Below are 25,105 nucleotides of genomic sequence, written 5' to 3'. Positions count from 1 at the left end.
GTGCCTAGGTGTTCTTAGGTTTCACTAATCCATGCGTTTATCATGCCATGCAATCACCATCAGTATGAGAATATATTTATAGGGAAAGGAAAGATAATCTTGTTAAAAAGAAAACCTGGAGAGCATAAAATATGTTTTTGTGTAGAGTTTAAAGTAGATCTACAGGTTCTAAAGAATAGCATGCAACAAGCATAGGAGGTACATTATATAACCCAATTCTTTCAAGCTGTCTGTTATCCATGTAGCTTCCTAAAAACAAACCACCTCCATCTTTTTTCATTTTTTCAAATAATGAGCTGTAAAATTATAATGATTACTTGTGGAAACACAAAAGGAAAAAAGAAACCAATCAGTAATTTTACAGCCAAACAATTTAGTGAAAATAACTATATGTAAATTAACTATACTTAAGCATACTAGCCTGAGTTATTGAGTTATTATTCTGAAGCAAAGTGCACTCCAGAAAATCAGCACAGCATAATATGTTTTATCTTTTATGCTTTGTGTCCAAATGAAGTTTTGTAGCCATGGATCCTGCAAAGTTTTACACACACACACACACACACACACACACACACACACACATATTGTTTTGACATTTGGGTGATGATTTCTTGATCATACTGTATGGCAACAAATTATCTGAACCTTACTTTAGGATTGGTATCCATTCATAATATTATATTCATGAAAATTATGTTAACCATATACAAACACAAAACTATTATGTAAGTAGAATATTATTCTGTTACTTGATAAGCAAAGATGATAAATAAGAAAGTATGTCACAGAATACAAATGTATAATATAAAACCAAGACCAGTGAATTTTATGTAAACAAAATCTAATTGCCTCTTATAGACAGACCTTTGTAAAAAAGAACTTGTTACTAAAATCCATGTTGAAGAATTATCTGTGAATTAATATTACACATGCTATCTCTGTACCCTGTTAACTAGCTAATTATATGAACATAATTAACCTTATTACACCAGTAAACAATATAGCTTTGTAGACTATCTGACTAGAACCAATGATTTATGGTCTATAATTGAAGGCTAGACCAACCAATGGAGTTGAGGGTTGTTTTTTTTTCTATTAGGGCATGAAGCTGTTCCAGCACTTAGCATGGAGTAAACAGGTTTAACTGAGATGGTTGTTTAGTGAGGCAAATATGATGCTGAAGAATGATTCAAGGGAATGATTATAGTGATGTCCTGTGGAAACCAAGTGGAAAGAGAGAAATAAAGGCACCAAAAGGCGGTGAGGTCATTGAATTGGGTTCCACAGAGGATGATTTTCTAAAAAGTGTGGAGTTAGGTTATTAGACTATGTACAACATTGAAAATGGAGGCATTGGTTGGAGTATGCGTAAGATAATGTGGTTATGACAGTGGGTAGCTAAGGAGTGGAGAAATAAAAATCAATCAGAAATGAGGGTCTAAGGAGCTAAGATGCTGACATTCTCTATATGAAGACTAGTCATCAATAACAGTGAGAGAAATAGGTGTGAGAAGGAAATAATGATCCAAGTGCTGAAATACTTAGTGACCACAGAGGAGGTCCTAGAAGATCAGTAGTGATGGCAATGTATGTAATAGAATGAACTTCTAAGGAATCAGAAATAGTCATATTTGCCTGCCTACTTAATAAGATTTGAGGGAGAATCAAATGAGATATTGCCTGAGAAAGCACAATAAACCCTTTTAAAAGGTATGAAGTAGGACTGTGCATATACAATAGCCCTTAATTTAACCACTGTTTTGTGCCTCAATTTCTCTGCTACAAAATAAGGACAAAAATATCCTGTCCTGCTTCCCAGGAGATTAGAAAGCTCAAGCAGCATGATATATATGATTTTTTTGGAAGTTATTGAAAATGAAAGTTCTCTGACCAAGTTTCAGAGTGGTTGTTCGTTCTTGAGAGTTATGTACACCATCGTGGCATTTCAGATGGCACCCAATCAGATAACATTCTTCCTTATCTTTGATTTCAGACATTTCAGCAGTCCTCTCTGCAGCATAAGTCAAAGAAGAAAAACAAAGGTAAGAAAAAGAAATAAAATGAAACATCTGCCTACTTGGTGTGCACTGTGATGATCACCAGCATACTCTACCGATCTTCTCTTGCCTGAGACCATTGTGGTTTAGAAGAGCACAGACCCCTAGCAAACACTGCCAAGACCAGCTTCTCCTTCAAGTCAGTGGTGATATAAGGTGCAAAACAGTGGTCTCGATGCGTTTCCGGACTGGGATCACATACTTCTTTTTCTTCACTTATTTTTTAACTTTATTTTTATTTTGTTTTTCAATTACAGCTTATATTCAATATTATTTTGTATTAGTTTCAGGTGTGCAGCATCGTGGTTTGACCATCATATAATTATAAAGTAGGCCCCGCTATATTTCAAGTACCCACCTGGCACTGTACATAGTTATTACAGTATTATTGACTATATTCCCTATGCTGTACTTCTCATTCCTGGGACTATTTGGTGACTATAAATTTGTAGTTTTTAATCTCTTCATCTTTTCCACCCAGTCTCCAAGCCCCTTCCCTCTGGCAACCATCAGTCTATTCTCTGTACCTATAAGTCTATTTCTATTTTGTTTGTTCATTTATTTTACTCTTTATATTTCACATCTACAGGGGTGGGCAAAAGTAGGTTTACAGTTATGCATGTGGAAAAATACATGCAGGTTATGATTATTACAATAGCTTTATTAATTCAAAAGAATGTCACAATGCAGGTATAAACATACTTTTACCCACCCTGTACATAAAATCATATGGTATTTGTCTTTCTCTGTCTGACTTTTCACTTAGCTTAATACCCTCTAGGTCCACTGATGCTGTTACAAGGATAAGATTTTTATGGTCAAGTAATATTCCCATGTATATATGTACCACCACTTTTTTTCTTCCTCATAAAGAAGACTACTTTAACATTTCTTATAATATTAGTTTGGTGGTGATGAACACTTTTAGCATTTCCTTGTCTAGGAATTCTTTATTTCTTCTTCAATTTTAAATGATAGCTTTGGCGGGTGAAGTAGTCTTAGTTGTAGGTCCTTGCTTTTCATCACTTTGAATATTTCATTCCAGTCCCTTTTGGCCTGCAATGTTTCAGTTGAGAAATCAACTGACATTCTTATGGGAGCTCTGTCATAGGTAATTTACTGTCTTTCTCGTATTTCTTTTAAGAGTCTTTCTTTGTCTTTAACCTTTGCCATTTTAATTATAATGTGTCTTGGTGTGGGCCTCTATAGGTTCATTTTGTTTGAGACTCTGCACGTCCTGGATTTGTGTGTCCTTTTTCTTCACCAGGTTTGGGAACTTTTCAGTCATTATCTTTTTAAATAGGTTCTTAATCCCTTGTTCTCTCTTCTCCTGGTATCCCTATAATGTGGATGTTGTTATGCTTCATGTTGTCACAAAGGTTCCTAAATTTTTTAAAATTATTTTTTCTTTTTCCTGTTCTGACTGGGTGTTTCTGCTACCTTATCTTACAAATTGCTGACTTGGCCCTCTGCTTTACTAACCAGCTATCAAGTCCTTCTATTATATTCTTTATTTCAGATATTTATTGTTCATTTCTGTTTTATTTTTTCACTGCTTCTACATTCGTTTTTATGCTTTCTCTATTTGTTTAAGTTCTCACTGAGTTCATCCATTCTTCCCCTAAGTTTCTTGAGCTTCCTTATAACAATTATTTTAGATTCCTTATTTAGCAGATTGCTTGTCTCCATTTCTTTTAGTTCTTTTTCTTATTTCTTCTATTCTTTTGTTTGTGTCATGTTTCTTTGTCTCCTCATTTTGGCTGACTCTCTGTATTTGTTTCTGTGTGTTAGATAGATCTGCACATGGTGAGTGGCCATAAATGAGATTTTGTGTGCTGAACCATTGAGAGTATGCCCAGATTGCTAGTAGTGTCAAGTCTCACCCTGGCAGATGAAATCCCTGCTGATTTTCATAGCGGGTAATATATGGATCCCTTTCCCTCACACTGGTGCTTCAGACTGGAAGAGCCTGGCATGGGATTGAGAATACCCACTCCTCAGGAGAGAACCTTTGTAGCTGAGATATCCTTCCAGATTCTCAACCACCACACATGGGTGCAGAGCCAACACTTTTCACATTTTTGCCCTTCCTACCTGTCTTGATGTGGCTTCTTCTGTAAATTCTTAGTTATAAGACTTCTGTTCAGCCAGTCTACAGTTGGTTGTTCAGGTAGCTTGTTCTATACTTTAGTTGTAATTCCAATTTGGTCCTGGGAAGAGGTGAGTGTAACTTCCACCTATTCCACTTCCATCTTGGATCAGATTACACAGTTGTGATTAAATTATATATCACTTATGTGGAGGAAATGGTATTAATGATTTCCATATTTTTTATTCTAGTACAATGTGAAAATAGTAATTTTATGGTTAAGAACTTATACTGAACTTTGTGATCTATAAATTAATCTTCTGCCTCCACATGTGTATAAAATTTAAACTCATTTTTACCCATTATTATCTTTAGGTCCTATGGCTGGCAAGAGCAAAAGACGAATTTCTTGCAAAGATCTGGGCCGTGGTGACTGTGAGGGCTGGCTTTGGAAAAAGAAAGATGCAAAGAGTTATTTTTCACAGAAATGGAAGAAATATTGGTTTGTCCTTAAGGATGACTCTCTTTATTGGTATAGTAATGAGGAGGTAAGACAAACCACATTTTGTTTTCCCATCCGTTCTCTAACATAACCAAAAGAATTACTGTTTTGAAACGTATTTTAATATACTATAATCACCTTAAGGCTAATTCAGGAGACTTCTGCTAGTTACTTTTTATAAGAAAAATACTTACAGCTTCTTAAAATGGTTGCATTTGGGGGTTCTGTAAAGACAGTTATGTCATTTATTTTAATGTAGCAACAGCTGAAACACAGATAAAGTTTTGCATTATCTAATTAAAAATATTAAGCCAATTAGAGCAATAGCTTAATTTAAAAGATTATATATGGAAATTTGATATAGATTTTTAAATGTCTTGCTTTTCTCAAATTTTTAAGAAGTTTTTTCTGGTTTTTGTGGGGAGAGAAGGAAGTCCTTTAGTAATTTTGGTAAACTAACATCAACATAATTTATTTCAGTTTTTCTTTCAAAAATGAACTAGTAGACTAGTTTTAAAAATCTGCAAGTATTCATTTCACTGGGCATAATTGGGTTCAGTTGTATATGATACATTTAAATTGTTCTTATGATTTCCTGTTTCATTTTCAGTAAACAGATTTCTATCCAGAGTAATTATATCACAATCTATCACATATCACAACAGATACACAAGAGTATAGCTTACTCATTGATATTTCCTTACACTACATTTCCTTTGATTCTTTTGTCATAGCTATCTATCATTCACCTTATTAAGTTTTTAAACAATAATTTCTATTGTTGTTTTCTTAAAAAATACACTTAGCTTAATGCAGTATGCAGGCTAAATAGTGTTATATGAATACTATTACGTTATGACATTATTCAATTTGCATTTGAGGAATAACTTTTGAAATGTAATTTAATATTATTATGCCTATGAAAATAACATCCAGTATATAGAAAATTGTGTGTTCCCTAGACAGGCTATGTTGTTGTTTTATATTATGTTATGTAATGAGAGTAGACTAGACACTGCCTAAGTTACTGTTCCTCAGTTTCCACATCTGCAAAAAAGGGAGTAAAATGGTGCCTAGTTCACTGGGCTTTCATAGGGAAGAAATGAATCAATGCACCTACACCAATGCCTGGTACATACCAAGTACTCAATAAACATGAGCTATTAGTAATAGTTTTCAAATTGACCTCTTACTTCGTTTTTGAAATCTTGAATTACTGTTTATTTTATTATAAATGTCTATAGTACCTATATAGAAGGATTTGGTTATTTATTGTACTTTGGATATTTTTTCTTATTTTAGATAAACAAACCATAATTTTACCTATATTTTCATTTAGGATGTATACATTTTATATGTCAATCAAGCATTATTAGAATAGAGTGTTCTCTATGTGTCTTTTCATCTTAAGGTCACTTGTAGATCTGTCTTCTTTATGCTAAATTATATTCTATCAATTTAAGTGATAAAAAACACCCTGTAGCTTCTTTTTATTGATCAGTAGCTAAGTTTCAATCAGAGAATTATTGTTACTGTGTTAGCATTGTGAGAAGTAAGTGAATAATTCCATAGTGTACATTGTAATAAATACCCTACTATGACTTTTCATAGGAGAAATGTAAAAGTCCCTTATCACATTGTTATGAGAAGATAATAACTATCCCAAGAATATTTAAAATTGTTCAAAATTTAAACATTTTAAGTGAAAGACATCAGGGTAACAAGGGAAATCAAAGTTGAGAAAGAGATTTGAGACAATTGTATTTAACATTAGATTGGAAGGGAAAAAACTCAAATATTAAAAATGTTATAATACTGCCTGACCTGTGGTGGCACAGTGGATAAAGCATTGACCTGGAATGTTGAGGTCACCAGTTCAAAGTTCTGGGCTTGCCTGGTCAAGGCACATACGGGAAGCAACTACAATGCGTGATGCTTCCCGCTTCTCCATCGCCCTCACTCTCCTCCATCTAAGAAATTAATATTTTTTAAAAACCTTAACTTATTAAAAAATAAAATGTTATAATACTGCTTTTTTAATAACAAACATTTTAGACATCACTAAGATAAAAATTTTGTTTAGTTTTGCATATATACATATGTGCATAATAAAAGAATTGAGACTTTTTTTTCTTTGAGATGGCAAATGAGGCTTTAATCTCACTTGAACTTGAGATATAAGAAGCCATGAACGGGTACAGCTCAGATCAATGTCTGGGAGAGCAAAAGTCTGAGGAACTTGACCATGAGCATTAAAGGGACAACAACAATGAAGGGGTTTAGCCAAAATCAGTCTTAACATAGTTGAGATAACCTGTATCTGATGTAACATTTTGGATAATTATTCTATCTTGGTTTTTTTTCACCCCTCATTAGAGAAAGGAAGGTTTTATGGATTTCATTTAATCTTCCAAGTGAAAAATAACCTTCAAATATAGCATATATACTAAGTCAGATATTTGAAGATTAATTTAACCTATTTTATTTACCGAATCTTGACTACACAAAATAATTGTTTAATTTCAGTTTGATATAAGATTTTTTGGAGGCAGAAAAGGAATTGAGTTAGTAAACTTCCTTCTACTTTACATCCAAGCATTAAAAATAATAGAAAATTGTGGATTGTAAATGTGGGCTAATGTTATTTTATATGTTAAAGAGGTATATATACATTTGGATTAGAAAAATCTCTTAAAAAACATGTTTTACTTTGAGAATTAAATAATTTTCTACCTTTATTTTAATGTAAAAAGGATGCTATATAATTTTTAATTTATAGTATTCTCAATGTTCAAAATATACTTTTGATGGAGTATAACCAATAAGAGTGTAATTCTAGCCTAATCAGGCAGTGGTGCAGTGGATAGAATGTTGGCCTGGGACTCAAAGGACCCAGGTTCAAAGCCCTGAGGTCACTGGCTTGAGCACAGGCTCATCTAGCTTGAGTGCAGACTTACAGCTTAAGTGCAGGGGTCACTGTCTTGAGCATGGAATTTTAGATATGACCCTGTGGTCGCTGGCTTGAGCCCAAGGTTGCTGGCTTGAGCAAGGGGTCACTCAGTATGCTGTAGCCCCCCAGTCAAGGCACATATGAGAAAGCAATCAATGAACAACTAAGGTGCCACAACAAAGAATTGATGCTTCTCGTCTCTCTCCCTTCCTGTCTGTCTGTCCCTATCTGTCCCTCTCTCTGATTCTCTCTCTTTGACTCTGTCACACACAAAAATAGTGGAATTCTAATCTCTAAAATGTCAAATTTAAGGAATTGCATGAACAAATTTATTAGTATACACATTTAAAGCGTAGTTATGAATATCAGCCTCAAATTTTTGTGTCTAATATCCTAAACAAGAGTGTTACCTCTATAGGATGAAAAAGCAGAAGGATTCATCAGTCTGCCTGAATTTGAAATTGACAGAGCCAGCGAATGCCGCAAGAAATTGTAAGCAGATTTTATTTTGGGAGAGGGAGGAAAGGGAAAGCTTTTCAGATTTTTTTCTCACTTTTAAATTAAGGGTGGCTTGTCTAATGCTTTCAAATTGAAGTAATAAGAAAGCATTTTGTGGGCAGAAAATTGGATTTTTTACTGATGTCTGTCATCGTGGTAGAAGCATTATATACGTGAACTAAAGTTAGATGTTGAGGTAATTCTACCCATAAAAGTGATTTCGTTCTAACCTATTTCTCAATTTGAAATAATAGAAATGTACTTTGTTTTCTTTTGCAGTGCATTCAAAGCCTGTCATCCTAAAATCAAAAGCTTTTATTTTGCTGCTGAGCATCTTGATGATATGAACAGGTAAAGTGTACTTAAATGCTAAAGTACTTACCAAGTTAGTAAGGCTTAGAATTCAAACTTTCCCACATTAATACTTACAGAATGTCACTGAAGTTTCTAGATCGGTCAGTTTAAAATAAAATGTAGCCACACTTAATTTTAAAGAACAGCATTTAAAAAGGTAGAAGAAACTCATTGACTGTCAAGTTTACTAAAAATGTGCCAGAATCCATATACAGGCAAAAAACAAAACAGAAAAACACCACAAATAAAAAGATTTGTTAAGTCTCTTTCAAGAATATATCTTCAAATTTATTTCCAGGTTGCCAGGGGGAGGGGGAAGCTACCCACACACAAAAAGTTGACTTTTCCTAAGGCTGAGCATTTATGACAGACCATCCATCTCAATAATTCAGGCCCAGGCAAAATTGGTATTTCTTTCTGTCACCTTGCTTCTGTCACTGGACAGGAATGTACAGCCAAGTGGTTAGATGGCTACATGATTATTTGGTGGCTTTGGGAAAATCTTTCTCTATATTTTTTCATCATCTATAACATCCTGCTTTGTGTTTCTACTTTAGCTTTTGTGAATCTGATCCTTTATTCCTTTCCTTTCTCCTTTCTCTTTTCTAGATTTGTAAAAATTGAATTGAAGATGCAAAATTTTCCCCTTTATAGTTCTTCAGTAGGATGGTTATATAAACCTGCTGACAGTTAAGGAGATTATGTATAGTGGTCAAGAGCATGGGCTTTGGAACCAGACTGTCCAAATCCCTGCTCCCCTACTTACTAGCTGTGTGACCTTGGACATAGAACTTGGCCTCTCTATTCTGAGTATTCACCCTTTTTACAGATGGAAATAATAATCATTTTCTCGCATAAGACTTTTGTGAGAAGCAAATAAGCACATATAAAGGCCTACTAACTTGTAAGTGCTATAACATTTTTTGCTAGCAATATAGATTCCTTTTATATACTTTGGGCTCTTACCTCATTTACCTTTCTTTGTGTATCTCTAAAACATTAGTATCCAAATATTTTTAACCACAAAATTGTACTGCTTCATAAATGTGCTTGAATACACTAAATGAACACTTAATCTTTTTTTCCCCCATCTGTCCCTTTTCCTTTACTTTGAGGGGTATAATTTAGAGTCTCATTAATCTTGTTATTTGACACTTTGGAGTACAGGCATAGTTTTTCTACAGGAAAGATATGAATACAAGGAAATGGCAAAGAAAGGTGTTGAGGATAGCTGATACATTCTTCTGTTATCGAAAAGAGAACTGAGCCTTTCATGTAGTATTCATAATATTCTCCTGATTAACATGTTACCATTCTTGAAATCTCCCACTAAGCAATCAGAATTTAGAGAGCTTTTTGTCATTTTCAAAATGAAAAATGTTCATTCACATGACATGGGAAGGGAATTATGTTATTTTATTTTGTGTTTTTATAATTTTCTGTTCTACTGTTCTAATTACCCACTATCCATTTTATGACTTGTTGAGCTCAATGCCCTTGGGATAAATATGATGGGTTTACATTATGACCAAACTGAAAATAAGTTGTGTATTTGAGCATATTCTATCTTACAAGGTAAATACACTAGAGCACAGTGGCTTACATCTAAGAATTAATGTAATTTAATCATTCGTGATGCTTATGTTAATCAGGGTCTTCTTAGGCTTAGAAAATGGCCTGTTCAAAAATACATTTTTATGAACAATAAAGTCATTCTTGGTCTGCATCCCCTATTCTGTTTTAGCAATAACATCAAAAGTGGGTGACGTCACTACTCTTCTCTAATACTTTTATGTATGTATCTGGTTCAGGTTACTGCAAAAGCTAAACCAAACCCATGTGTTTCATTTTGTTACTTTTTCTAAGCAATGGGTCAAAGAAAAAATGAATCTGATCAAATATATTATCTTCTCATCCATCATGCATTTCATAGGGTGGTTTTATGTAAGCCTTGCCATAGTATATACTACAGCCTTCAGAATTAAATTGTTCTGAAATACTGACTTTTTAAAAAATTTTAAATATAACGGGCTCTTTTTTTTTGGCTTTGCTTTTTCTTTTTTATAAACATAGACCCAATGTCTAGTTTTATTAGGCAAGTTTTTAAAAATGACTTGTTAACAGAAATGGGAGAGTCACTACTGGAAGTTCTCACAGAGGATTGTAACAGGGAGAGAAACCTTCCAACAACTTTGTTCAGTAACTTGATTGTTACAGAATAGCAGGATGACCTACCTGTTGGATTGTTCTCTATGTAATCTAGAAAAGAAACATACCCAAGTCTTCAAGAGATAATTATACTAATTATAATCATATTATAAATATATTCTTTATCTTGTTATTTCATAATTCCAAGGCATTATCATATGTATTTAAAATATACAGTGCTATCTATGATAGGATCTAGTAGCTGGGATGAAAATATAATCCTTAAGTTTAATTTTCTTCTATAAAATCTGTGTGTATATCTACATATGTATGTATACATATACATATGTATATATACATATATACATACATATATTCATATATACTTACATATGTATATAGCCAAATGTGTGTATGTATATATATATGCACATTGAATATTAAAATCTTACCTTCTATTTTTTTGAGCAGTATAAGTTTGATTTTGAGATAATTTGCAAAAACACTTTTAAGTACCCCCCCCACCATCCATCTGTTCCCTCCTCAGAAATGAGTATTGAAACATTTTTAAAATTTCACGTTGTGTGAAATCTGTGGGGAAAAAAAACAAAACATCATGTTTCTCAAGTATTCTAAGACTTATTTACTGAATTCATTTGGCCTATATATTTATATCATGTCAGCACATATGTCCTTGTACTCATGAGGACTTACTAACTTCTATTTGGTGATTATTATTTCTGTATTTTTTCCATGGTTCTTACTCTTTTTTCCCTTTCTATACATAATTCTTTGTCAGTTATTGACAACCTCATTGGATGTTCACTGTAGGCCCAGTATCCCCTTACCCATAATCTTCTTGGTTTAAAGAATTGGTGATATGGTAACATACTGAATTTAGACCTGATATTAAAGAACTTCCCTATCAATATGTTTGAAAATATTCTAAATTCAGTACTTGCACCCCCCTGACCACATTATTTTAAAACAGCCTCCCCGTATCCCTGACCTCTTTGAGTTCTAATTGTTTCCCTTGTTTTTTTAATATGCTAGATACTACTTCACTTATGTTTATTTGTATCCCTGCTTATTGTCTGTCTCCCCCCTAAGATACAAGCATCACGAAGGAAGATACTTCATTTTGTTGGTCTGTTTCCTCAGTGCCTAGAACAGTACCTGGCACACATAGGCTCTGAATAAGCATTTCTTGACTTAGTTAATGCACATATATCTCCTCTTTTTTTTTTTCATTTTATTTATTCATTTTTAGAGGGGGGAGAGAGAGGGAGAGAGAGAGAGAAAGAAGGGGGGAGGAGCTGGAAGCATCAACTCCCATATGTGCCTTGACCAGGCAAGCCTAGGGTTTCGAACCGGCGACCTCAGCATTTCCAGGTCGACGCTTTATCCACTGCGCTACCACAGGTCAGGCATATATCTCCTCTTCATTAGAGCCTGTAAATACCAAATCATAGCTGTAGCAGGAGTATAAGAAAGCATCTTCAAGATGAGATCTTAAGGACAAGTTTACCTAAGATTGCACCAACATTTGTATTTTGTTCAACTTATTGTGGTTATGTGCTATGGCCTGAATTTATCGACATACTTTCTAAAGAGTGTTTATTCTGAATAGAATTTTTCTTCATAAAATTAGTTTCTTTTTTTCAACTGTCTTATGAAATTTAGCAATTCTGGAGCTCATTTAAAGCAAGACTTATGTCTTATTCATTTTTGTATCTGCAGTATATAACTCATTATTCAGCATATGGCAGATACTTAATAAATGCTGCTGAACTGAAAAATTAAGGAATTCTCTTTTTTAGATTCATTTCATGAAGACTTCACTGTTCTTTAGACTTCTGACTTAATGAAATTTCCGTGATATTTTTTAAAAAGTAGTAACTATGAACTATAGAAATAAAGTTCAGTAATATGTAAATAGTCCTCTAGTGGTATTATCATTTTCACCCAGAAAGACCCTGAACAATCTTTTCCAAGAGTGCTAAGCTTTGCTTTGTAGTACAAATTTAAACCCTTTCTCACAACAAATGACCTATAGAGTAGATTTTAATTTTGACCTTTTACTAATGATTATGTCAGTTTTTAAAAGGTTATTTGTCATGATGTTAACTTTTTGACTTATAGTTTATAATTATCTGGAGTGTGTGTGTATACCAATGCTACTGAATTCACTTGATCCGTCTTCATTGTATTCTATTTTGCTTCAGTCCCTTCTTCACTTCCCAAACATACTTGAAATAATCATTACATTGTAGGTTTTGTCAAAATAGAGTTAGGCTTTAAGTGACTTATTCTTAAAATTAAAGCTTAAGTTTCCCATGGATTTGATTTTGTCTGTTAGAGACATATTTTTCCTCCCTTTTCAAGACATTCTAAGTATCTGATGCACAGTTAACACCACTTGGCATAAATGATGAAATATATGAGTCACTTCAAAGAATATATAATCTTCCACTTACCAGAGGAGATAAGCCCTTAGGAGAAAAATTTCTCAAACACAATTTTTTTTTCTTAAAAATCTATCTCAAGCAGATTATTCAACATTTGAATGATGTCAGCTATACTAGTGATTCCAAGCTTATTCAAGCTAGTTTGGAACGTGCATTCTTTTTTAATTTCTGATTTTGAAAAATGTATGAGTCATAACTCATAATGACAAATGGGAAATTGTCAGATAAGTTTAAAGGTTTTGTAATTTGCTAATATTATGCAATGTAAACTGTTGGAGTAACAAATACAGGGAGAGACCTAGTGGAACGAAAGATGGTGATGGAAACAGTGGTTTGCTGCCTACATTGGCAAGAGCAGCACTCCTGAAAGAGGAAAGAACTAAGATTTCTGTTTCGATTACTGTTGTTCATGAAAATAAAGCTTAAGGATCTAAGTAGAGGTTAAAATTGTGTACATTCACTTTGTCTTTGGAAAATCTAATACCCTTATATTTAGAGACGAATGTCCAAAATACTCCCCAGATGTGTTTTCTCTTGCATCATTAAACTTAAATGAGCTTCATCAACACTAGTATTTCATAACAAAACATATTCTGACAGGCAAGGTCCACAACTTTTTCCCTTATCAGGGCAAATTATATCTGATACTGTTTAAATATCTCTAAAGGAACATTTGTTCTGCAAAAACAAAACAGCAGAAATAGTCAGAATGCTTCCACATTGAAATAACAGAGTTCATAGGGGTCATCTCAAAACCCTTTATTGCTATAGATATTAACAGGTTTGGCCAAGACTTTTCTCTTTGGTATGGGAGCAATTTGTACTATAGCGAATGGTAGCTCATTGAAGTCTCTATGTCAAGAGTAGCAAAAAACACATCTTGTATGTAGGATCATTCCATATATCCTTAGGCATCTTAAAATAAATATTTCTAAGAAGTATAATAAATTATGTCACAATGTTTCTGATGTTAATACTTGTTTGTTTTTTTTCAGATGGATTAACAGGATGAATATACAGACTGCAGGACACGCGGAAAAGGAGAGGATGAAGCAAGAACAAGGTAAAGGAATACTTTTCTCTAAGAGCTCAGATGAATGACCCTGACTCCCATAAAGTATCTCATTTGGTCATGTTCTTCAGTTCTATTACTGTGTAACTCTGTGATGGAACTTGCCTTGGTATTGACCTCCGATTTATGAAACAGTGTCATGATGCAGAATTGAAATCTTAACTGAAGTAGTAATGGTCACCGTTCTGAAGTGACATCACAGCTCCCAAAGAGTATTTGCTATACATTGCTTGGAAGCACAAATAGCTTTGTTGAAATTTTTGAGATATCCTAAAATCAAAAGAATTTTGCAGATGGCTACATATATGGACATAGTTCTAATTGTGCATCCAGTGGGCACAGCCAGTTTGTTATGGAGATTCTAAAACCTTCTGTTTCCTCTGAGTAAAAACCCCAGCCAAAACTTTTTAAAACATCTGAACACTAGAGGTTAGAGAGCTCTGAAGGAGATAACTAGATCCTAAAACTAATCTGTCATGAAATGTTTAGGACAGGGGTCAGCAGACTTTATGTAAAGAACCAAATAGTACATATTTTAGGCTTTGCAGGCCATAAGGTTTCTGTCGCCACTACTCAACTCTGCTGTTGCAGTGTGAAAGCCACTGTCAATGCATGAAGGGGCGTGACTGTGCCTGTGGCTGTGTTCCAGTCAGGCTTTCTTTGCAGATACTAGGATTAAGTTGCCTAAAGTTTTGCCTGACCTGTGGTGGTACAGTGGATCATCCTGGGACGCTGAAGTCACTGGTCGTGAGAGAAGCAACTAGGAGCTGCTTCCTGCTCCTCTCTCCCTTTTTCTCTTTCTCTTTCCTTTCTCATAAAATCTTAGAAAAATAATAAAAGTAAATAATAAAAAATTACATATCACTTTTCACATTTCAAAAGAAATTTTTCTTTTGCTTTTTAAACCATGTAAACATGTAAAAACCATTCTTGATTCACAGGCCCCTGTGGAAACATTAGGAGCGCCTCATTGGCCTGCAGGCTGTAGTCTGTCAAGCTCTGGTTCAGAGCCATAGGGTGAGGATGGCGGGGGGGGGGTGCAGGGTGAGGATATGGGCCAGAATATTTCCAAGAAATAGCAAAACTTGGTACCTGCCAGTGGGAATTTACCATCTTGTTGAGAATCTCAAAAATACATACTTGAAATTGCTAAAGAAAAATTAAAGAGAAACAGAATAAATCAGTACTAATTTTTACATAATATGCAACTGATTAAAATTTTTTGCTAAATAGGTGCAAAAAAATTTTTTAAGCCTGAGAAGGCGACAGGATTAATGAAAAAATACTTTCTGGAGAAACTGACCAATGAGCCTGATGTAAAGTCTGGGGTTGAGAGGGAGAGAAGATATTTTATTCAATATTAAGTATTTCTGTGTAAGGCCTTCAACTAGCACTCCCATCTGGCCTGAAATAACATTGAATTCTAGTAGGAAAGATATTCTTAATACAATACAGAAGGTGAAATGTAAGGAAGTACAAGTCAAATTTCAGGGGTATGTGAGACTGGAGAGACCCCTTCCAGATGGGGAATGGGGAAAGGCTTTATGTTGGCTCTATTCTCTGAACTGGTTCTCACAGAATGAGAAAGATGTGCAGTCAAGGAAGTAACAAAATAAAACATTCCTGCAGTGGCCCCAGCATGGATACTTCTGCAAATAGCAGGGAAGCCATCATCTACTCAGTGTGCACAGGCAGACCCCAGCCAGGACTGGGAATGTCAGGCCAGTGTTTAGCCACATTTCTTGATTGTTAAAAGTTGATTCCGCATAGACGACAGTACAGTGATTACACAGAGAAAGGGGATGGGGGAGGTAGAAGAGGGTAAAAAGAGATAAATGGTGATGAAAAGAGACTTGACTTAGGGTGGTGAACATGCAATAAAAGATAGAGAGAATAGAATACAAATTTGTATACACCTGAAACCTATATAATTTTATTAACCAATGTTACCCCAATAAATATAAAATTAAAAATTTTAAGTTTATTCCCTACCTTCATGCTTCAACTTAAATAGGCCTAAAATTCTGATGAAAGGGCTAAAACATACAAGCCTTCATTTTCAAAAACCTCAAAAGGCATAAAACTTTTTTTTAAAGGTGAACATAGATTTATTTCTGTTCTTTTTAAGATGCAAAGATTAGAAGTGTAGGCGATGAACTGATAGGAAAATGAATCTTTGAAAAATATCAATTTGTGTGACTATGGAAGCTTGGATTTTCAGTCTTAACTTCTGTATTTTATCACTGGGCATTACTTTTTAGGGTCTTGGTTTCAGTGAATTGCCTTTGTACTTGGTATTTATTATATGGCCAAATTTCATATGGGTGAAAGAATTGGTAAGCTCTTTGACACATGCAGGCTCTAAAAAGTACTCATTTCATGGATTCATGCTCCCCTGGTTTCTCATGTGAGTATATATTTTAGTGCCTATTAGAATATGGTAGTCATAGGCAGAAGCTAATAGTTACAATTCAATTCTCTCTTGGTAATGCAACGAATGCAACTGGAATCTAAAATAATTTGGGTTTCCACCTAGAGTATATGTTTCTCAGGCACTTTTAACATAGGTCAAACAGAGACCTCCTACCTCTGTGTGAGTAGGTTTCATGGTATTCCATATAGAAAACTACTGAATGCCTGTGTCTGCTCCACACCTCCTGACTACCATTCTCAGTACCAAAGTTAAGCTTCTTACAAAATACAGCTGTTTGAAGATTGGGAATATTTCACAATGATGCAAAGGAATAACTGCCAAACACAGTTTCCATTTAAATACCCCGCATAGCTTACAAGTGACTCCTTCATTGACTTAAATAAAGGTTTAGTGAATTACCGTCTTTAACTACAGAAGTGTAAAAGATGTGAGGTTCTCTTTCATTATTCGTACTTAGAGAAAACGGAGTTATGCTAAATTCTCCCAAGATCACAATTAGGCTAATTATCTCCTAATGATTTTTTTATATTTTTGCAGCTTCAAGTCAGATATCCATAACACATTATTTTCTATCGTATATTAGGTCTTTGTAGAACTTTAATTACATAAAAACAAATGAAATATATTGTGTTTCTTTGATAAGTCTAGATGAAAAATTCAATTTTTTCCAAATTATCCTTTTGTTTGAACATGAGAAGTAAAGTGGAAAATTTCTTGTTCTAGTGATGGCACTGTTTATTCATGATTAGTTACTTACAAAATTGAATTTGCTGCAAGAGACACTGAAAGTATCCATTTATTTTCTGCTAAATAGGGAGTGAGCTAAGAAAAATAAATTAATTTGCTCTTAGAATGAAAATCAGACTAGTTTCAGCCTCTGAGCAACAGTGTGCTTGTAATTTTCCACACAACCCCCCCCCCTAAAAAAAACCTGACTACATTTTCTGCGTAGCCTGTTCTCTGGCATTGCTCTCTCAAAGACTTACAGCTTAGTATGAGAAATGAAGTTAATTTGCAAAGTGGTATTTCAGTCTTAGGCAATCCAAGAAAATTTTACTGGTGCTTTTTAATAAACCAAGAATTATATCAAATATTGGACTACATTCTTCCTAATTTAGCTGGAATGGGAAGAAGGAGAAAGAGACTCTTCCAAATGTGTCACTTGTATTGATAGCTATACAGATCTTGATTTTTTTTAAAGAAGTGATCTTTCTTTCTCATTGTACTAATACAGACCACTGAGGGTGCTGACTCCTTGAGACCCCCAAGGTATCAGAGCAAAGGTCAAAGAGCAACTCGGCACAGGTGCCAGTTTCAGGGAATAACGGGAAGGGTAAAGGCAGAGTGCTCTTGGCAAACCCACTGCTTGGGGGTGGGAGGTGGGGACACGGGTGCTCAGTCCATTCACTTCCAGCAGTGACTTCTCAGTAGTATCTTGTATTTCCAGCTCCCACGAAACTACCCAACCCAGGCCCCAGAGCTTGAGGTTTCACTTCCCATGGCTAGAACTCACTATAAGAAAAAATAATGTCTGAGAATATGAACACCAAGCATTTGTCTCCTATGGGATCTGGGGCAGACTGTCCTGGCATGTTACCTACAAAGAGGACCAAGGGTCCTAACTAATATTTATTGAGTGTTTACAAGGTACATAGGCTCTTGACATACATTGCCTTATTAAATACCTCCACACACACACAACTCTGAAAGGCTGTCATTGTTAGCCCCCTTTTACAGATGACAAAACAGACTCAGAGAGGTTAAGTAACCATCACAAGAGCACAGAGAGGGTAAGCGTTACAGCCAAGAATTGAACCTACATCTGTTCGAGTGTATAGCTCATGCTTTTCTCACCAGTGTTTGCTGGGTCCATTTCTGGGCAACTACATCAGTTCATATTTGCAGAAGGCTTAGTACATTGGCCGTTACTGGCATGATCCAATGGAAAAACCAGACATGAAATTTGGATGAACTGGTCTTTGCTTATCTATTACTCAAAGGGACTAATTATAGTAGGACCAGAATTCTCAGGGTCCTTGTATTTTGGGGCCTAATTATGATAATCTCCATTGCTAAAGAATTTCCATTCACAATAGCCAGAGTTATAGAACAGCAGGAGGAAGGGGCTTAAAGGATTATGGATAGATGTCACATTAAATATTCCCCCTGCATCATAAAAGAAGAGTCCCAGTGACTAAGTCCTCTGAGGTTTAGAGCAAATTCTACTAGTTCAAATTCTACTTCTGCTACTTTCTATTCAACATATAGTACGTACTCAATAAATGTTAGCTGTACTTACTAATATTAACCAGCAACACAAAGAAACTTTATAAAAATACTACAATATGGGAATTCTTGGGTAGAGAGGGGTCCCGTAAAAACATGTGCCATGATTTTTCCACCAAAATCTGAATATTAGTCAAGCCTTCTGATAATTCTTTAGTGATTTAGAGTTTTGTAAGAATAAGGAAATTTATGTCTTAATACCTTTTTTCTTTTATCATCTGAAATTCATATGGATATTACTTCTGAGTCTTTCCTTGTAAATCACATAAAGAATTAACCCAGCGGTGACAGGGAGGTTGAGAGAGTTAACAGTGGAGCAGATTGTGATCATTGGTCTTTGTACTGTATTTTATGTACTCTACTCATGTATTGCTCACAGATTGCCCCCTGCGCTCTTGCCTGAGGTCAGCTGAGTCACTTTGCCTAGCGGCTTACATTTTCTACCCTTTTAACTAGTTCTAAAAGTTTGGAACTTGCAGCCCACATCAGCAGATTTGCCCTTTTGCATTTGGCAAGGATCAGGGTTTGCCTTGTGTTTCCAAGTGGAGGTGGGAGTATGGTGTTATAGAGATTTATGTCAGCATGACTCTGGCAACAACAGTGATTGTTAGATAACCAGTGAATTGAAGCCAAAGAGAATTGAGAACATTATTTGTGGAGGTGTTTGTATCTGTAGAGATCTACAGGAATATATGTATTGCTTTTCTTTGAGTGTATCATCTTTAGGATAAAGATGATACACCTTGAGGAGGCACCATGTGATGTCATTCATTACTTGAAGCTTCAGAATAATTTGATCTGTAATCTCATGTACCTTAAACCTGCTATAGCTTATGCAATATCTTTTTCTGAACTCCTGATAATTATGGCTATGTATAATTACTTGCATTCAAAGGAGGTTAGAATTAGGTAATTGTATACTTCTCTCATCCTCAAAACCCAGCTGAAAGTCAGAGTTGGTGGGGCTGAGCTGAGGTAGCAGCTGCTGGGGCGCAGGGCGTAGGAGTGGAATTTAAACTTCCTTTTGTTAGCTAGAATCGTGTGTTCCTGAAAATATGTCTAGAAACATTGAATAGAATGTTAATGCATCCATGCATGTGAATTTTCAGATTACTGGAGTGAGAGTGACAAGGAAGAAGCGGATACTCCATCAACGCCCAAGCAGGACAGCCCTCCACCGCCCTATGATACATACCCGCGGCCTCCTTCTGTAAGTTGCCAGCAGGAATGGACTTAACCTTTGACCTAAAACATCCCTTAGCATGTTTAAAAATAAATAGGTAAAATATATGTAGTGAATTGTATGTCAGACCTCAGTTTCTTAGGGGGAAGAAAATGGGAGTCTAAAAGCAATAAGGGGATAATTTGAAGTATACAAAGAATAGTTAATCAGAACAAACAGTAACTGCAGATTCCAACTATAATAAATATCTGACCAGTTTTATTAAGAAAACATAGTTTCTTAGAAAAAGAATATATAGCCTGACCAGGCAGTGGCGCAGTGAATAGAGCATTGGCCTGTGATGCAGATGACCCAGGTTCAAAACCCACAGTCACTAACTTGAGCATAGGCTCATCCGGCTTGAGCATGGAGTCACTGGCTTGAGCATGGGATCATAAGCATGACCCCATGGTCACTGCCTTAAGCCCAAAGGTCGCTGGCTTAAACCCAAGGTCACTGGCTTGAGCAAGGGGTCACTGGCTCAGCTGGAGCCGCAGGTCAAGGCACATATGAGAATGCAAGCACTGAACAACTAAGGTGCTGCAACAAAGAATTGATGCTTCTCATCTCTCTCCCTTCCTGTCTGTCTGTCCGTATCTGTTCCTCTCTCTGACTCTCTGTCTGTCAAAAAAAAATATAAGGAAAGAAACAATTCACATTGTCAGTAACACGTTAGAAGGTCGATGGCCCACAGAAAATGCCGGGTAACTCCTTCTTTACCCTGAGGGCAGCATGTACTTTCCTTCCAGCAGGCCTGTCCTCAGCCCCCTGTGAGGTGGCCTCTGGAAGGAATCTGGCTTCTCCGCCAGGACAGGGCCCGGCTGGCCTGTCAGCCCCCAGAGTGAGCGAGGCTTGTCCCCGCTGTGGCACCTGCAGCTCTTTCATAGCGTTCACTTCATGCCAGTCCTTTTTCTTGGTTTTGTTTTTCACTGTAACACATATTCCCAAACTTTAAATTCTGGGGATAAAAATATTCCATTTTTCAAAAAAAAAATTAAATATTCACATACTAAAACATTTTGCACTGTCTAGAAAATGCCCCAGAATTGTCAGGACCCTAAGAAGGCTTTTCTGTGGCTTGTAGGAGCAGATGTCCACCTGTGAAGAAGGGGCTCTGTCCGACCCATAGGCACTTTGCTTTCCCTTCCCAAAGCCTCTCTCCTTACTCTCATCCCCAAGCTCCATCAGACCTGGAAATGAGAATTTGGCAACCATTCTTCAGGATTTCCAATGTGTACAGATTTTAAAACCTTAGATTATTTGTTTAGTTGCTAGAGAGTTCTTATATAAGTACTCGCAGGTTTTTTTGTGCATGCGTTGTTGTAAAATGTTGCATTGATGTGTTAGATTTTTTTATGAGAGCTTGATATGGCTGCATTTCAATACATCTATGTCTCAGTTTAGTAATATGTCATCTGGGCCTAACTTTGAGACGTGTGAAGACTTGATTAGTCACTAACTGTCAACTAGCCCATGTTACCTGGTGGGATTAGAACGTGTTCCTTGGTGAAGAGGGGTCTGTTGTTTCTGTAGCAACTGATCGGAGGTTCCTCTCCACAGATGAGTTGTGCCAGTCCTTATGTGGAAGCAAAGCACAGCCGGCTGTCTTCCACAGAGACCTCGCAGTCTCAGTCCTCTCATGAGGAGTTCCGCCAGGAAGTGGTGGGGACCAGTGCAATGTCCCCCATCCGCAAGACAGCCAGCCAGCGCCGCTCCTGGCAGGATTTAATTGAGACGCCCCTGACAAGCTCGGGATTACACTACCTTCAGACTCTGCCCTTGGAGGATTCTGTCTTCTCTGACTCCGCGGCCCTGTCCCCGGAGCACAGGCGGCAGTCCACCCTGCCAACCCAGAAATGCCACCTACAGGATCACTATGGGCCATACCCCTTAGCTGAGAGCGAGAGGATGCAAGTGTTAAATGGAAGCGGGGCCAAGCCTCGAAGTTTCACTCTGCCTCGAGATAGCGGGTTCAACCACTGCTGTCTGAATGCGCCAGTTAGTGCCTGTGACCCGCAGGATGACGTGCAGCCCACAGAGGTGGAGGAAGAGGAGGAGGAGGAAGGGGAGGCAGCAGGGGAAAACATAGGAGACAAAAGTAAGTATGATAATGGAGATTCTTAGCCTGTGTACACAGAGTCTTCACTTTTCAAACTTCTTATTTTAAGAAAATAGAATTTTGTTTCCCTTTTTTCTTAAAATAATGGTCGTGCTGCATAGGAAGTTAGGTATCCCTTGGTGTCCTATTGCCAGAAATTTAGAAACTTGGGGAAAAAAGATGAGTAATGAAACTGTACCCCAAGATACCCATAACTAGAGCAAAGCACATTTTTCTCCACTTATCCACTTGCAGTATAAGGTTAACGGTACTTATTTCTTTTCCTTCCCCCTCTTAGCTACTTTTTTTTCACTTGTACACATCATCCCTTCCAATTGTCCATCCACAATTATTTCCCCCTGAATTTGGATTAAGAAATTATAAATGCTTCAAGGAGGGTGTTAGCAGAACCTTGGTTAGAAGAGTAAGTGAATACACACAGACACATACATATAGAACTCAAAAATCCAAGAGTTTTTCCAGGAAAAAGATTTCACACAGTATTTCTACAAACCTCAAATAGCCAAATTTATGGCTAGAAACTAGTTTGCCAAAAGCATCCATTTACTTTTTTAATATGTATGTTGATTACAAAATTCAATTTATGTGAATCAACTCTTAAGAAAGATAAGTCGATTAAGTAACCCTCTGTCTCGTTGGAATTAAGAATATGTTCACCAGTTATCAAATTCTTTATTCTCCATGCCATACTGAGCATCTGGTTATAACTATGTGAGGACACCAGTTCAGAAACCCAGGCGTGTTTAAGGAACAGCTATAACTCATTTATTTTATTTAAAAATAAAACCTAGGTCTGGCTATGAATCTCAAATGTTAATTTTTTTAAATGGGGAAGAATAGTATAAAACTGTTTACATCACTTTATTCAAAATGAAGTCTGAGCCAGTTAGTGAAGATGACCTGAGCCAATGGTGATGAGACCACACTGGTTTGATCCCCCTAGGGCATTATTAGACTCCTTTTTTTAAAGGATGGAAACAGACTTGTATCCTTCAGTCCATTTTGTGAGTGTATGAGACTTTGATTACAGGATATATTTGTGTAAGCACTTCATCACAATTGGAAACAACTCAAAGCTCACAGGTTAATGTCAAGTTTGGCTCATTTCAAGTGAGGATTCTTTGGCGATTAGTAACAAGAAAATACAGTGAACTTCCTTTTATGGTATGGCTCTTCACTGCATTATCTAACGGGAAATAAATTATGACTTATAGCATCAAAATAGGAATTACTTCTGAAATTCATATGTTAAACCAGTTTCCATGTCAAGTAGATTTTAGCCATAATCTCCATGAGGAACATTATAAAAGATAGACCAATGGTGCAAGGAAGGTAATTACTATCTCTTACCTGCCAAGCCCTCTCAACATTCACATTTTTCAAAGAGTCTTATGGAAGAAATATCTAGGAACTATGTTGGGCCTCTATAGGACTTATAGAAAAGAGGATAATATATTTGTAATATGATTATTATCAAAATGATTAAATCATTTTCTAAAGATGAATTAAAGGTGACTTAGAAACTTCCTTTCAGCTGTCATCCAGACAGTGCACAGCTGCAATGACCACGTTAGGTTTATTAAGTACTACAGAGCAGAAAGCACGTGCTAGACCCGAAAGGAAAACCCAGGCTCTGTGCCCCCCCCCTTCAGGGTCCAGTAGCCCACAGAGCATGTCTAGGGACATGGCTTTCCTTTTTTTTTCTCCTAGTGTAGTGTCTTTTTCTTTTGCTATTTTGTTGATTTGATTTATGTTAGCCACATAGATGCACTCCTTAGTCAGGGGGTTTTTCCTTCAGGCTCCCAAAATAAGTCAAGTGGGCAGTTTTTTGGTATACTTTTCACCTTTTTCAGGGGCTCTCTCCCTGTGGAATAATTGTGATGAGGCCCAAAGCCCGAGGAGGTGTGGCAGTTTGGTATTGCACATTTGGAGTTTACAGTTCAGTGTGGGGGGCAGCTCGTGCAGTGTCAGTCAGCCGTGCTTCACTAAAGGTGGCCGTGTACTACCTATCAGGGCCCCATTCCTTTCTGGGTCTTTTTCCATAAATCTTGCCACTCGATGTCGCAGTGCCCCTCAGACTGTTCTCAACAGAGCAGCGCTGTTCATCCTTGCATGGAAGATGCTTCTGACTTAATGGAACATATATCCGCCTTCCTAATGACCTTTATTCAGCATTACTGTTTCAAATATGTAGGAGTGTGCAATTTGATGAGCACTTCATTTGGTAAACATCAACTCTAAAATCAGCGTTTTCTAAAGGATCACTGAGGTCTAGTTAAGCAGCACTGTGCTCATGACTGCCATGGGCTGGCCATTAGGAGTAAATATTCCTGGCTGCTTATTCAAATCAAGCCTGCCTGGTGTTGTGTCAACTGAGTAAAAATTATACCAGGGAAAGAAACCATGGCCATTGCATCAGGCTCAGATATATGGCACAACCATCAAACTGGAGTACTCACTATGCTCCTGCACGGATCTGCAAGCAGCCGTGCTTGTTAGGGTTAAAGTCCCATAGCTATGTGCTACTGGCCTGCTCGAGGCCAGCATTTGCTTTGACCTACTGAAGTGAATTCGCACCAAGCAAGTACAGACCTGCAGAGGAAATAAGTTTCGTGTTTCCAGTTCCAAACGTTTTTCTCAGTTTGCCAAGAAATTAAAAATAGGAAGTGTCAGGAGAGTGGGCAGAGAGAGTAATGGAGAAAAACATGGAAATATATTCTATCTTCTGCTTAAAGGGTAAAGAATTATGTCATCAACCAAACCCTTTCTTATCATTTATATTTACCTTAACTTTATATAACAGAACATATATTATACAGTGTTTATGAGTTTCCAAAGCAATCTAAGAATCACAATGTGCCTAAGTCTGTGATCTAGATGTGATTTTCACTTTCCCTGTAGAT

General features: G+C 36.4%; 1 protein-coding gene across 4 annotated transcripts in view; it reads left to right on the top strand.

Moving 5' to 3' along the window:
* The window catches only part of CNKSR2 (connector enhancer of kinase suppressor of Ras 2), a 257,480-nt gene that overhangs the window by 196,558 nt on the left and 35,817 nt on the right, over positions 1-25,105 (top strand). For all 4 annotated transcript variants that reach the window (XM_066248700.1, XM_066248697.1, XM_066248698.1 and 1 more), the window contains 7 exons: positions 1,997-2,045; positions 4,525-4,697; positions 8,020-8,093; positions 8,379-8,450; positions 14,065-14,132; positions 19,971-20,071; positions 21,644-22,181. In XM_066248700.1, the coding sequence (XP_066104797.1) occupies positions 1,997-2,045; positions 4,525-4,697; positions 8,020-8,093; positions 8,379-8,450; positions 14,065-14,132; positions 19,971-20,071; positions 21,644-22,181 (1,075 nt within the window). The remainder of the gene's footprint in view (positions 1-1,996; positions 2,046-4,524; positions 4,698-8,019; positions 8,094-8,378; positions 8,451-14,064; positions 14,133-19,970; positions 20,072-21,643; positions 22,182-25,105) is intronic.

Source organism: Saccopteryx bilineata, chromosome X, assembly GCF_036850765.1.
Source record: "Saccopteryx bilineata isolate mSacBil1 chromosome X, mSacBil1_pri_phased_curated, whole genome shotgun sequence".
NCBI classification, from domain to species: domain Eukaryota; kingdom Metazoa; phylum Chordata; class Mammalia; order Chiroptera; family Emballonuridae; genus Saccopteryx; species Saccopteryx bilineata.
Note: the sequence above shows the minus strand (reverse complement) of the source record. Positions and strands in the feature narration are given on the sequence as shown.